Source organism: Delphinapterus leucas, chromosome 3 (genome assembly GCF_059928025.1).
Source record: "Delphinapterus leucas isolate spDelLeu-1000000601 "Yukka" chromosome 3, BTC_Dleu_Yukka2, whole genome shotgun sequence".
Taxonomy (NCBI): Eukaryota; Metazoa; Chordata; class Mammalia; order Artiodactyla; family Monodontidae; genus Delphinapterus; species Delphinapterus leucas.
In genome coordinates, this window is record NC_143131.1 from 161,418,790 (window position 1) to 161,432,579 (window position 13,790).

General features: G+C 58.5%; 2 protein-coding genes across 2 annotated transcripts in view; both read left to right on the top strand.

Annotated features, from left to right (window-relative positions):
• The first annotated feature begins 21 nt into the window (after positions 1-21).
• LOC149749896 (obscurin-like) lies at positions 22-3,466 on the top strand. The gene is made up of 7 exons (XM_089908613.1): positions 22-25; positions 81-239; positions 379-477; positions 639-857; positions 1,264-1,336; positions 2,973-3,106; positions 3,261-3,466. The coding sequence occupies exons 1-7, from the start codon at positions 22-24 to the stop codon at positions 3,464-3,466; spliced, it is 894 nt and encodes a 297-aa protein (XP_089764739.1).
• A 312-nt stretch (positions 3,467-3,778) lies between these two features.
• The window catches only part of LOC111169267 (obscurin), a 35,496-nt gene continuing 25,484 nt past the window's right edge, over positions 3,779-13,790 (top strand). Inside the window, exons 1-10 of the mRNA XM_089908614.1 lie at positions 3,779-3,979; positions 4,105-4,187; positions 4,466-4,639; positions 5,385-5,541; positions 5,884-6,000; positions 6,084-6,248; positions 6,355-6,513; positions 6,667-6,844; positions 7,418-7,531; positions 13,525-13,692. Of these exons, the coding sequence (XP_089764740.1) occupies positions 4,539-4,639; positions 5,385-5,541; positions 5,884-6,000; positions 6,084-6,248; positions 6,355-6,513; positions 6,667-6,844; positions 7,418-7,531; positions 13,525-13,692 (1,159 nt within the window). The 5' untranslated portion in view covers positions 3,779-3,979; positions 4,105-4,187; positions 4,466-4,538. The remainder of the gene's footprint in view (positions 3,980-4,104; positions 4,188-4,465; positions 4,640-5,384; positions 5,542-5,883; positions 6,001-6,083; positions 6,249-6,354; positions 6,514-6,666; positions 6,845-7,417; positions 7,532-13,524; positions 13,693-13,790) is intronic.

Sequence of the window (13,790 nt, forward strand, 5' to 3'; positions counted from 1 at the left end):
GCCCCAGACTCCTGGGCGGGCATGGGTAACATTCCATCTGGTCCGTGGGGACTGAGTGAATTCCATGTCTGCATGGCCAGGTTTAGGAAAGGTGCTGTGTGTAGGAGTGGGCGGGGCCGCCCTCGGGACTCACACCCTGCTAGGCAGGCCCACTCAGGGGAGGGGGCACCTTGGTACTGTAGATCTGACCTCTGTGCTTTCTTCAGGCCCCAATGAACCAGAAGAGAAGCCAGCATTCGGTGAGCCGACTCCAGAGGGCAGAGGGAGGGAGGGTGGGGTGGACACTGGGGGCAGGTTCAGTGAGGGTGCGTGAGGGGGACGACCACGTGGAATTGGGGCTCTGCATTGTTTACCACCAACCGCCCCATGTCTCTCCAGATGTACAGCAACAGCTGGTGCCACCCCGATTCCTGGAGAAGTTCACCTCCAAGAAGGTGAAGAAGGGCTCCAGCATCACCTTCTCAGTGAAGGTTGAAGGTGAGATGTCCTGCCTCCCTGTCCCACTCAGGAGAGCCCCCAGGGAGGTCCCCTGCCTGCACCCACTCAGGACCTCCTAGGGAGGCTCAGAGGTGACCCCTGCCTCCCAGAGCCACCCTCTTGGTGTGGGGAGACTGTCCACCATATACTCCTGCCTGCAGGAGACCCGCTCCCAGCTGTGCATTGGCTGCGGGAGGAGGCTGAGCAGGGTGTGCTGTGGATCGGCTGCCACACGCCGGGCTACACAGTGGCCAGCTCTGCCCAGCAGCACAGCCTGGTCCTTCTGGATGTGGACCGTCAGCACCAGGGCACCTACACCTGCATCGCCACAAACACTGCTGGCCAAGCCCTCTGTTCCGCAAGCTTGCACGTCTCTGGCTGTGAGTGGGCATGGGTGACCCAGCCAGGAGTGGGAGAGGGGCAGTGTGGGTAGTGTGCAGCCTCAGAGCTCATGGGCCAGCTCCCACACCCTACACTGTGGGCTCCGTTCAGCTAGCTGAGACCCTCCTAGAAGCCCCCTGCCGCCCTGAGTGGTTTCTTCCTGGGTCACTCTCAGCTCTTCCCAGGGCGGGTGAGTCAAGTGCAGACCCCATTCCCGTCCCTACCAGTGGTGGGATGACTGTGGGCCAAGCTGGAACACTGGGCACAGTCTTCCTCGGGGCTCCAGATGACAGGGCCAAGGCCCCCTGGGGGGTGGTCCAGGCATCCCTGGCAGGGGTCCCGATCAGAATCAGAGCTCGAGGGTATGAGGTGTCATCCTGGTCGCTCACCCTGTTCTCCTGACAGTACCTAAGGAGGCTGGGGCAGCAGAGGAGCAGGCCAGGGTGAAGGAGGCCCTCATCTCCACCTACCTGCAGGGGTGAGTGAGGGGCTGCTCAAGAGGCAGAGGGGCCAGGAGTGAGGTCCCGGGAATGTGGGTCCTGGGAGTGCAGGTCCTGGGAGAGTGGGGTCCTGGTCCTGGTGGGGGGCAGTGCTGCTGCTGGGAGGGAGCCCCATCACAGATCCCAGCCCAGCTCTGGCCCTCTTGGGCCATGTGGCTTGGGTCCCCATTGTAAAGAGAGGACTTCCCCAGGGCCCCGACTGTGGCATCAAGGCCCACTGCCCCCAGACCCTCTTTTCTGTCAGGCCCTTCAGGATACCTCCTCCCCCTTTAGGACCCAAGTTGTTTCTGAACAGATGTCTCAACCTTCAGGTTTCACAGACCTTGCTGGGCAGAGGAAAGGTACGGGCTGAGTGGGCACACATCTGTGCGGGGTGGGGGACAGGGGGTGTGGAGGAGGCTGCCCAGCTGGCAGGCCCCAGGACCGTGTGGCCCTAGGAACACCTGCTTGCCTAGCTCTGGGCTGGGCCTCCCTGCCCTCTTATGGGCCTAATTCTGAGCTTTGGTTGGTCTCCGGGCCATTTCTGACCCTCGAGGATGTGGAAGCTCGCGGGGGCCCCTGGGCTGGGCCAGCCCTTGGCTCAGAGCTCTCGTCCAGGGGGCTGTATGGATGCCTAGGGGCAGGCAGCTGCTGAGTCAGGGCTGGCATGGGGGCAGTTCGGGGAGGCGGGTGCTGGATATGCTGCCGACAGGGCCCCCACTTTGTCAGGGATTCTCCCCCTGCCCCCAATTCCCAGCCTCTAAGTGTGCCTGCCCCCTGACATGTCCAGCTGCTTCCTGGCCACCTGCACGGGGCCCCAGCACCTTGGCATATTTAAAAAATTGTTTTATGGAGAATACTGAGTCTGCACAGAAGTCGAGAGGAGGGAGCCGTGCACCCCATGTACCCATTGCCCACCTTTGGGATCACTTCTCCACTGACCTGCTTTGTTAATTTACCCAGCCCTCCCTTCCCTGTGCTGCCCCCATCCCAAGCCGCCCTCGTTCCCCCATAACCCCAGCAACTGCTCCCAGCCCCTTACACCTGCAAAGGATCACACTTCCATCAAGGTTGACCTGAAGCCATCAAACCACAGCTGCCGGGGGTCTGGCCCCCCAGCCCTCGGGCCACAATTTGGGGTCCTGCCCCCTGCCTTCAGTGTCCAGGACCTGCCCTCGTATTATACTGCCTGGCTGAGGTCCTTGTGATCTCCGTCCCTTCTGAGCCCCTTCCCAGACCAGTGGCCAAGTGGCCAACAGGAATGGAGGTTTGGCACAAACCCCACTGGGGACCCCACAGCTCCAAGCTCCAACCCCAGCCTGACCATTTACCCAGCTTTGCCCTCAGCTGCCCTTGCCCACTGCCTTGCAACCATGCTGGCTACCTGCTGTCCCCTGACTGCCTGCTCTCCCCACAGCCACCTGCTGCCCCCACTGTCATGCCTGAGTTTGTGGTCCCCTAAGTCACACCTTGGCTCAGTTGCCCTTGAGCCAAAGAGACCCCTAGTTGTGGTCAGCCTTCCCTGCTTCTGGCCCAAGTCTGTGCATCCCTTGGCTACTCTGACCCCCAAGCCCAGGATGGGCCTGGAGGCGGGTGTTCGGGCACATCTGTGGAGCACACGGCTGGCTGAGCTAGGGTCTGGCCCCCAGGAGAGCTTCCGTCATCAGAGGCCTGTGGCCACCTGTCCTTGGCCGAGGTGGGCACGGAGGAGTTCCTGAAGAAGCTCACTTCGCAGATCACAGAGATGGTGTCAGCCAAGATCACACAGGGTAAGGGTAGCTGGTGATGGAGCGAGGTCCAGGGATGGCCGTGACTGAGCCCCCAGGACTGGAGCCCCTCCTCACCTGAACGCCCTGTGGACCCATGGGAGGGCGGCATGGGGTGCAGGCCCTTTGAAGGCATCATGTGCCCTGTGTCCCCCAGCCACGCTGCAGGTGCCTGGAGGTGACAGCGATGAGGAGTCCAAGACGCCGTCCGCATCCCCCCGGCATGGCCGGTCACGCCCCTCTTCCAGCGTCCAGGAGTCATCCTCAGAGTCCGAGGATGGAGACTACCGGGGAGAGGTGCATGGGCAGGCGAGGGGTGGGGCAGGGGGGCAAGGGGGTATGAGAGTGTCAGGGACAGGGTGAAGGTGGAGTTGGTGTAGGGGGCCAGGGGAGCTGGGGCAGAGGAGGTGGGCACACACCTGAGTGGCCAATATCACCACTGCGACCCAGGACACCCCCAGCACCCCAGAGGTTCCTCCTTGTCCCTTTGGGGTGGGCCACCTGGCACTCCTGGTAGGATTTCCATCAGTAGAGATGGGTTGAGCCTGTTCTAGAACTTCATGGAATCTCAGGATGGCTGCTTCTTCTCCACTTAATTCCAGAGGCCTTGTAGCCTGGGGCCTTAGGAGGCCCACTGGCCCCTCTCCAGGTCTGACTCAGTGACTTCCCCCCCAGATCTTTGACATCTATGTGGTCACGGCTGACTACCTGCCCCTGGGGGCTGAGCAGGATGCCATCTTGCTGCGGGAGGGCCAGTATGTGGAGGTACTGGACTCGGCGCACCCGCTGCGCTGGCTTGTGCGTACCAAACCCACCAAGTCCAGCCTCTCTCGGCAAGGCTGGGTGTCTCCTGCCTACCTGGACAAGCGGCTCAAGGTACCTGGATGGCTGGAAGGGTGGTCCTGGGGTTGTACCCCCGTTCCCCATGAAGGTGGGAGCCTCGCCCTGGAAGGACAGGCTAGTGCTCAGGCTGTCTATGTCCCTCTCCTGTCTCTCACCAGCTGTCACCTGAGTGGGGGCCAGCCGAGGCCCCTGAGTTCCCCGGGGAGGCTGTGTCGGAGGATGAGTACAAGACGAGGCTGAGGTGAGGGGCCACCGGGCAGGAACTGTGGGGAGCCGGGTTCCTGTGGGGAGCCTCCAAGATGCTAATTACACCCAAGTCCCCTGGGGCTTGCCTCTAGCTGGCGGGACCTTGCCTGGAAACTTCGTGTGGTGGGGCTGCCTGGTGTGTGAGGGTGCCCTCCCTCCACCAGCTTGCCAGGCCCATTCTGAAAGTGGGCAGCAGGATGCACGTGACTTGGAAATGCCCGGTTCAGCAGCTAAGCTCCTGGATCTTCCCCTCATGGCTGTCTCCCCACCCAGCTCCATCATCCAGGAGCTGCTGAGCTCGGAGCAGGCCTTTGTGGGCAAGCTGCAGTTCCTGCAGAACCACCACATGCAGTACCTGGACCACTGCCCCCACGTGCCCACGGCCGTGGCCAGCCAGAAGGCAGTCATCTTCCGAAATGTGCAGGACATCAGTCACTTCCATAGCAGGTGGGCATGCAGGGTGGGCCTCAAGGCTATTCCCCGGTCTGTGTGTACATGCATGTATACACACACATGCTTAGACACACACTGTTCACACGTGTGCACATACAAGTCATACATGCACAAGACATATGCCTACACACGTGGACACACACCACACATGTGCATACACACGTGGATGCTCACACTCGCACATGTGTGTACCGACAGGGCTGTACCTCAGGAGAGTGGGCAGGAGTCGAGAAGAGACAGAACCTTTGATGACTCGATTCACCCACTGGTGCACCACACTCCTATACACACATGTCCCCAGGGACACAGGCACGTGCACCTGGCTTATCCCCGGAAGTGCCTGTGACACACCTACCCACTGCAACCCAAGTACACAGACATACCCCAGAAATGTGCGCACACATGTACATGGGCACACACAAGTACATGTGCATACCTGCACACTCACACACAGCCTTTCACAGGTGGGCATACATGTACATGGCACACACACGAATACATGTACACCCACAGACACGTACTCCCTTACGTGCTTGCACACCTGCACATAAGTGCACGCCCTGAAATACCACATATGTGTGGCCCTCACAGCCCAGAACACTCACTGTCCTCCACAGGAACCCGGCCCTGGGAAGGAGCCTGTTTCTTCCCAAACCTGAGGGTTTGGGGCTGGGTTGTGGGTCGTGGGTGAGGGTCCTGATGTCAGCCCTCACCTGACCACTGTTCCCCTCCATGGCAGCTTCTCACAGGAGTTGCATAGCTGTGACACGGATGATGACGTGGCCATGTGCTTCATCAAGAACCAGGCAGCCTTTGAGAAGTATCTGGAGTTCCTGGTGGGCCGAGTGCAGGCTGAGTCGGTGATGGTCAGCACGGCCGTGCAGGAGTTCTACAAGGTGCTCCTCTGCCCGTCAGCCCTGCCTCCACTCGCCAGGCTTGATGCTGGCTTCTAGCTCTTAGATCATCTTCCCTGACCCTGCTCAGGCCCCACTTCAGCCTGCCCAGGCCCCCTGGCCCCTAGCTTAGAAAAGCGGGCAGGGTCCCGCCCCCCCCAACCCCAAGCTCTGCTCACCTGTTAGACAGTGACACCCGCCATCACCTGGGGCATTGGTGGGGCCCACCTGGGGAGGAGGGTCTGTGTGTGGGACCCTGATCCACCAGCTCTGGGGCTCTGGGGACATAAGCCATCTGGAGGCTGTGCCCCCCCGCCCTGAACCCCAGCCCTGCGATTTCCACAGAAATACACTGAGGAGGTGCTGTCAGCCGCAGATCCTTCGCAGCCACCCCCACCATCCCTGCAGCACTTCCTGGAGCAGCCAGTGGAACGGGTCCAGCAGTACCAGGCCCTCCTCAAGGTAGGCACGGCCGGCCAGGGGCTGCGGGGCCACCCCCATGCCCAGCCACCCCAGGTCTCGCCCTGACCCGCAGTCTCCCCCAGGAGCTGATCCGCAACAAGGCGCGGAATGGACAGAACTGTGCACTGCTGGAGCAGGCCTATGCAGTGGTGTCGGCCCTGCCACAGCGTGCCGAGAACCAGCTGCACGTGTCGCTCATGGAGAACTACCCGGGCACCCTGGAGGCTCTAGGCGAGCCCATCCGCCAGGTCTGGGACTGGGGGTGCAGTGGAGGGCCTGGGCAGGTGGCCAGGGCTTGTGGAGGGCTGGACTCCAGGCTGGGCCTGGCTGACCACAGGCTCACCACTCTCCCAGGGCCACTTCATTGTGTGGGAGGGGACACCGGGTGCGCGGATGCCGTGGAAGGGCCACCACCGGCATGTCTTCCTGTTCCGCCACCACCTGGTGGTCTGCAAGCCCAAGCGGGACTCACGCACTGACACCTTCAGCTACGTCTTCCGGAACATGATGAAGGTTTGCAGGGTGCCAGCGGAGCCTGGGTGGGCAGAGGGAGGCCATGCAGGATGTGCAGGCAGGTGGAGGCTGCTGGCCGGTCCTGCAGCCCTGTCCTGGGTGACCATGGCTCAGCCTGCATCCAGGCGCTCAGCCTGCATCCTCCCCCCACAGCTGAGCAGCATCGACCTGAACGACAAGGTGGAGGGCGATGACCGTGCCTTCGAGGTTTGGCACGAGCGGGAGGACTCAGTACGCAAGTACCTGCTGCAGGCGCGGACGGTCATCACCAAGAACTCCTGGGTGAAGGAGATCTGTGGCATCCAGCAGCGCCTGGCCCTGCCCGTGTGGCGTGAGTGCCTGGGCTCATGAAGCGAGGCTGGATGGGAGGCTGAACCTTTCAGCCTGGCTGTCTGGCTTGCAGGCACCCAGGTTGGCAGGTCCTGAGCCCTGGCGCCCTGCCCCTACCTGGGCAGGCACAAGGGAAGGGGCCCGATTCTGGGGCAAGTGGCTCTCTCTACCCTTGGTTAGCCCAGCCTCTCGGGAGCCCTTAGTCAGAGTGTAGGGCTGGCCCTGACCAGAATTGAGGGGAGCCTCGAGGTTCACTCAGGGCTTTCCAGCACAAGGCAGGTGCCCAGACAGTGTTAGGAATGTGAAGGGCCCAGAAGTTCCTCGTTTAGAACAGGAGAGAGGATCCCATTTCAACATGCGCTCTTTTTCCACAGTCCCTACCACTCCCCAGTATACAGCCAACCTGTGTCGCTCACCCTAATGCCCATCCAGGCCCTAGTGTGGTACTATGGATAAAGGCTCACAAGGGGTGGTATCTGTTGCAACCACATCCTTGGTCATGGGGCTCTGGCCCTGCCAGGTGTGCACCTGAGGGGACGGGTGAGTGCTCCAGGCCCTGTGTATGTATCCCCAGGCCCCCCGGAATTTGAAGAGGAGCTGGCCGATTGCACGGCTGAGCTGGGCGAGACAGTCAAGCTAGCCTGCCGTGTGACGGGCACACCCAAGCCCATTGTGAGCTGGTACAAAGGTAGGCATTTGGGGACCAGTGGATACTGATCTTGCAACAAGCAAGAGCTGCCCAGAGGGAATCAGGCTGGGCAGGGGACCAGGGATCCAGGGTGGGGTCTGGCTGAGGGGCTGGACACAAGAGACAGGCCTCCTGTTCCAGTCTCCTGTTCCTGAATCAAAGACAGGCTGGCCAGTGTGCACAGGTGGATGAGGTGGGACAGAGGCGGAGGCTGCTTAGGTAGGCATCGTGTTTCTGACGCAGTGACTCTGCCCACCACCGAATCTCACTCATGCGCTCTCTCATTTGACATGTTTGTGCTGAGTGCCCAGGTACCATTCCAGGTGCAGGGAAGGTGCAGTGAACAGGCAGATCAACATTGTCCAAGGAGGCTGACCTTCTAGGGGAGGAGACAGATGACAAGCACATAGACAAATGTGTAATATTTGTGACCAGCCAGAGAAATAAGGCAGAGTGAAGGGCAGAGAGTATTCATCATGCAGACATGTTGGAGGAACTCCAAATAGGCAGTCAGGCTCCAGAAGGACAGGGGAGGGGGAGGCGCTGAGGCAGGTGCAGTGGGGAATGAGGCTGGGGAATGCTGGGCCTTGAGGGCTGCCGTGTGGGTCTCAGATTTGACTCTGTGTGTGATGGGAGCTGCAAACTTTGGGGGTCCCCAGGAACACCGAGGTCAGGAGCCCAAGACCATTCTCACTGGACACGAACTGCAAGGTTGGGGGTCCCATAACCGCCTTCAGGTTCAGTGATTCACTAGGACTCACAGAACTCAGCAGAGCCATTCCACTCAGGGTTCTGGTTTACTGCAGTAAAAGGGAAGAGGCACATGGGGTGGGGTCCAGTTGGGGATCCAGGTATGGTCCAGATGTCCCCCCAGTGGAGTTGTGTGGACATGCCTGTTTCTGTCAGTACAGATGTGTGCCATCACATGGAGTGTGGCCAACCAGGGACGCTCACTTGTTGAGCCTTGTTGTCCAGGGTTTCTGTTGGGGCATTCACGTAGGCTGACTACCTGCATGGCTGACCTCAATCTCTGGCCCCTCTGAGGTCAAGCTGATGCAGTATGGCCTAAAGCCCTCACCCTAAATCACAGTGTGGCATAGACCATCTGGCGTGGTCCAGGTTCCCAGGTAAACCAAGATACTCTTACTAGGCCTCACCTGGCTGGCAGGTAGGTCTCCTCCGGGCTGGCAGGTAAATCCTGAATCCTTAGTTCAGTCCCAGTAGCCGAGTCCAGTCCTGGTTTTGGAGGAGCTGTCCCAGGGAAGTCAGTCCTCCTGTCCTGCTTGTTCACAACCAGCTGGGGCATTTGTTCACCCACGAATGGCTAAGAATGGGGCTGGAGAAGACATGCAGGGGCACTTTGCTGGGACATGAAAGAGGGGCCGTCCCAGTCCCACTGTCAGAGCTTCAGGCCAGAGTCAGTGGAGCGGCAGCTGGTCCCCCGCAGCAGCCTGGGGATCATCCTTCTGGGGTCTGTGGGGTCCTGGCGTCTGTGGAGCTCCCTTCCCAGCTGCCTCACAGAGCCCATATGTAGTGCAGCTCCATTTCCCTGCCATCCCTTCTCACACCCCAAACTTGCACCTGTGACGATGTGTCCAGAGAGACAAAGCCATTCCATAAAAGTTATTTAGAAGTAAGAATGAGCCTCTCAGCCACCACCTTTCAGCTGGGCTGCCCCCAGGAAAGTGTGCCCGCCGGGCTGCGTCTGAGGGGAATGAGGGATGCACCATGCCCAGGAACAGTTAGAGTGGGATCCCAGGTTCCCAGCTGTATCCAGACAATCCACTGTCCCTTTCATCTTGACCATTACCCTGTGAGCAGCTTGCAGGCTTTGACCCCTCTGAGGACAGCTGTGTCCAGTGAGTAGAGGAAGCAAGGGACAGTCAGACGGTCAATTCATGCTGGGCAGCTTCTGTGAGAGACGACACAGGTTCTCAAACCGCAGGTGGTCCAGGCAGCGTACACAGCCATGTGGTGTGGCCAGAGCTGGCCGTTCACCGACCTAAAGCAGCATCTCAGTTGGAAACACCACAGATGGCCCTGAGAGGCACCCATCTGCCAGATGGGGGGTCCACCCCAAGTGATGTGCACCCCCCCCCATCTCAGAGCCTCTCTCGGCAGTCCCCTGTCTGGCATGCACTGCAACTCAGTGCCACGTGCAATGCAACGGCTCCACACAGGAACCCTGGTGGGAGCCCTATCAGTGGCCTCACTTTGCCTCCATGGTTCATGGACCCAAGAAAGGGTGTCTTCAACCCACCTGTCTATAGCCTGTTAAGTGTCAAACCACATAGCCAGGGCGTTCACAACATCTCAAGGTCAGTGAGCACATAACCTTTGCCAGGAAAAGTAGCATCTGCCAGGAGAAATCAGACTCACCAGCCAGCAAACATGTCATTCATTTGGCGGAAGCTTGAGTGTCGGGGGAGAGGGCCAAGTCCTGATCCACGCCCCCCGCCCTCCGGGGCAGCCAGCAGGGAGCAGAGAGCACCAGCGATGCGTATTAGAGATCATGCCCATGCGAATGCAGGGACCTGTGGTCTTGGTCCTTGCATGCCAGCAGGAAGGAAAAGCGGGTGGCTGCAATGCCCAGGACTCCCACCAGGAGCTGTTAGCCTGCACAGCAGACCCTATTACAGCCACCCTGTCCAAGCCAGCTGGAGCCACAGGACCAGTGACTGGATTGGGCTGGTGACAATCTCCTGCCAGCCACCACTCTCTCTGGCTGTTGATTTTGGACTCGGCCTCTCTCGTTAGCTTGGCTCCTTTCACATCACCCAGGAGGCCTGGAACTTCCTTTCTCCTCCTGGGGTCCTGTTGGCAATCTTGGGACGTGACACGTTGCTGGGCTGGACCTATAGCCTATATAGGACCTATAGCCACCTATCCAAGTGTAGGGTGTCCCCACCCTTGTGTGGAGCAGGAAATTCCGAACAGAGGTAGAAGCCACAGTCACAGCACCCTGACTTGACCCCAAGGTGACATTACTTTTCCTGCTCTCTGGGAACCTTGCTCACATCCCATCAGTGGAATCAGATGCCTGTGTCCAGCAGAGCCACCAAAATCTAAGTTCTCCCCCTGCCTCAGGTGCCTGGCATATCAGATGGGCATGTAGGGCCTCTGGTCCCTCTGGGCACAGGGAGATGAAGGCCCACTTCTGATTTTTTTTTTTTTTTTTTGCGGTACACGGGCCTCTCACTGTTGTGGCCTCTCCCGTTGCGGAGCACAGGCTCCGGACGCGCAGGCTCAGTGGCCATGGCTCACGGGCCCAGCCACTCAGCAGCATGTGGGATCCTCCCGGACTGGGGCACGAACCTGTGTCCCCTGCATCGGCAGGCGGACTCTCAACCGCTGCGCCACCAGGGAAGCCCCATTTTCTGATTATTTTTCTCTTAAACAGAGGTGAAGGTGGAGGACGAGGAAGGGGCCAGGGATCGAACAAGACACACTTCCATAGCTCAGTAATATCCAGTGTTTTGGGCTCACTCAAAGCCCTAAATGGGGCAGCAAGATTGTCACTACTGATCCCATCTGTTTTAGCTTGACTTAAAAACCACATCACATTGTTCTCAGGGGCTCTGTGCCCCTTGCCTGGCTGGGGTTTAACTTGCATGGTGGTGACCTTTTGGATGGGGTCCACTTAGCAGGGGTTTCCACTGGCCCAGAGCCATGGTAACACCTCCCATCCTCTTTCTGGGTCTTCCCATAAGGGCTGAGTGAGTTTTCCAAGGAGGCAGGGCCACCTGTCAGGAAGCACTTACATCTCCTTGGATCACCTTCTCCAGTGTGTCACCAGCATTCTAGACACCATCCAGGTGCCACGAGCCCATGTGCCAGCTATTGATGGTTCCCCGTAGAGGTTTGTCTATATCAGGGAGTTGTCCCGAGCCAGGGTTCACAGCAAACACTGAGATCCTTTACTGTTAACTCTAAAAGAATGCTGCACGTGTTTGGTGCCCATGCCTCTCATCCCTGAGTTCTAGTCCTGCTCCTACCTGCATTCTGCCCATCAGGATTGGTGATGGCTCTCTCTTTGCACCCAGTGTAGGTGTGTGTTTCTGTGACTGGGGTAAGAACGGAATGGAACCTTCCTGGGACTCAGCATGGGTTCTAATATTTGTTGGGAAGTGGGGCTGACCTGAGGCTGAACCAACAGTGTCCCCGCTGCAAGGAAAGAGTACATCAACCAAGGCACTATTCAAGTGTCTGTCTCTGAGCCCACTTCTCAGTGCTCAGATTGCAGCCACCTGCTCAGTTTCTCTCCATTCACAGCAAATAGCTGTTTCCTGCCCAGCTGACCGTGAAGTGTGGTCAGTATGTTCACCACTGATTCCTGTGGACCTCCCTCATGTTCTGTGAACTGGCCCACGGGCCACTTTCTTTCTCTCTTGGGATGCTGTGTCTCTGACAGGTATCCCTTCCTCGCTGCCAAAATTGCAGATCAGAAACGGTGAGATGTTTCTTGGCTTGCAAGCCAGCAAGCCAGCCTACCAGCCAGATACAAACAAAAGACACAAGACCCCAGGTCAGAGACAAAGGCTGTTTCTCACAGCAAAAGCAGCATGGGCTGCCCATGCCTTGATCTCCACATCCAGGGACCAGATGTCAGCTTCATGCAGTGGGTTGTACCACAAGAGAGAACCCCCAAGTTTTAGGAGATGCTGAGCTTTTCTGGGGCTACTGGCACATCTTCCCATCCTTCCCTCCAGAGCAAGAAGTGACTTATGGCCCTGGAAGACAAGCAAATGTCTCATAGGGAAGGAAGGTGAGGGCTTGTTCCTGCTGCCCTGGATGGCTCCTGGGGTGTCAGTGCTGGTGGTAGGTGTCTTTGCCCAGAGGATCTGACTGTGCAGGAATCCCAGAAGTCCATGGAGAATTGTCTTCTGACAGCAAGATGAAGACTGAGATTTGACCACAGATTGACAGTGTCACCGGTAGCCTTGTCAAGGGCTGTTTTGTGTGCGAGGTGAAAGCCAAGAGGTGTGGGTTTGGGAAAGGATGGAAAGGGAAGCACCTGGAGACAGAGAGTGAGAACCACTCTTTCCTGGAATTATCATACAGGGGCACAGAGAAATGAGGTGGTAGCTGGAGGCTTTTGGGGGGATATATTTTTAAATTGTTTCTTAAGGTTCCCTGTGAATCAGAAGTCAAGGTGCTGCTTATGAACTGTTATAACTTAAACAACCTTGTTCAGAAAGTACAGAGTTATTGGAAAGTGTTCATCTATGAAATTTTACATATTTATGGAGGAAAGAATTCTTTGTAGTGAAAGATGCACATCTCACCATCCCTCTCCCAGATAAGAAATGTGTTACAGCTGGACATGTTAGATGGGCATTTGGATGAGGGTGATTAAAGAAATGGATGGGGGCTTCCCTGGTGGCGCAGTGGTTGAGAGTCCGCCTGCCGATGCAGGGGACACGGGTTCGTGCCCTGGTCCGGGAAGGTCCCACATGCCGCAGAGCGGCTGGGCCCGTGAGCCATGGCCGCTGAGCCTGCGCGTCCAGAGCCTGTGCTCCGCAGCGGGAGAGGCCACAACAGTGAGAGGCCCGCGTACCACAAAAAAAAAAAAGAAAGAAAGAAATGGGTAGTGTCCGAGTATGTCTACTAGGTGGGGTCAGTACCTTGGAGGCCCCTGGATAGTTGCAGAACCGTTGGTGAGGTGATTGAGGGTCTGGTTATCAGAAGGAGATGTCCTCTCCTTGGGTTTGGGTCCTCCAGCCCGGCCCCTGCCTCCAGCTAAGAGCCTGCCTTTAAGAGGCTACACTGTGCCCAACGAGGTCTGGGGAAGTAGATGGGGAGTGGTGTGCCACGTCTCCATCCAGGGCTCCAGGTCAGCTTGGCTGGCTAGACCCCTGGCAGGGAACCCACACTGGCTCTTGTGTTGCAGGGGCAGCCCCCTCCATCAAACCCTGCGACTGTGACCTCCAAGCAGGCCCAGTCTCTTGTCCCTGATGGGGTTCCCTCTGTGACGGCCCTCCTCTCCTTTCCAGATGGGAAGCCAGTGGACGTGGACCCTCATCACATCCTCATTGAAGACCCTGATGGCTCGTGTGCCCTCATCCTGGACAACCTGACTGGTGTTGACTCTGGCCAGTACATGTGCTTTGCAGCCAGTGCTGCTGGCAATGCCAGCACCCTGGGCAAGATCTTGGTGCAAGGTGAGCCCTTGGGGGAAGGCCAGAGTGTGAGTGCCCAGGCCCCACCCTCTGGGCATTGGAAGGGTATCAGCCCTCATGGGGGGGGCACGGGCCCGTGG

What these genes read in the sequence shown, in the direction of transcription:
- LOC149749896 (XM_089908613.1), top strand. An exon ending in AGAAGAGAAGCCAGCATTCG is followed by an intron (nt 240 to 378) that starts GTGAGCCGACTC and finishes ATGTCTCTCCAG; the next exon opens with ATGTACAGCAACAGCTGGTG. An exon ending in GTCAGCCAAGATCACACAGG is followed by an intron (nt 3,107 to 3,260) that starts GTAAGGGTAGCT and finishes TGTGTCCCCCAG; the next exon opens with CCACGCTGCAGGTGCCTGGA.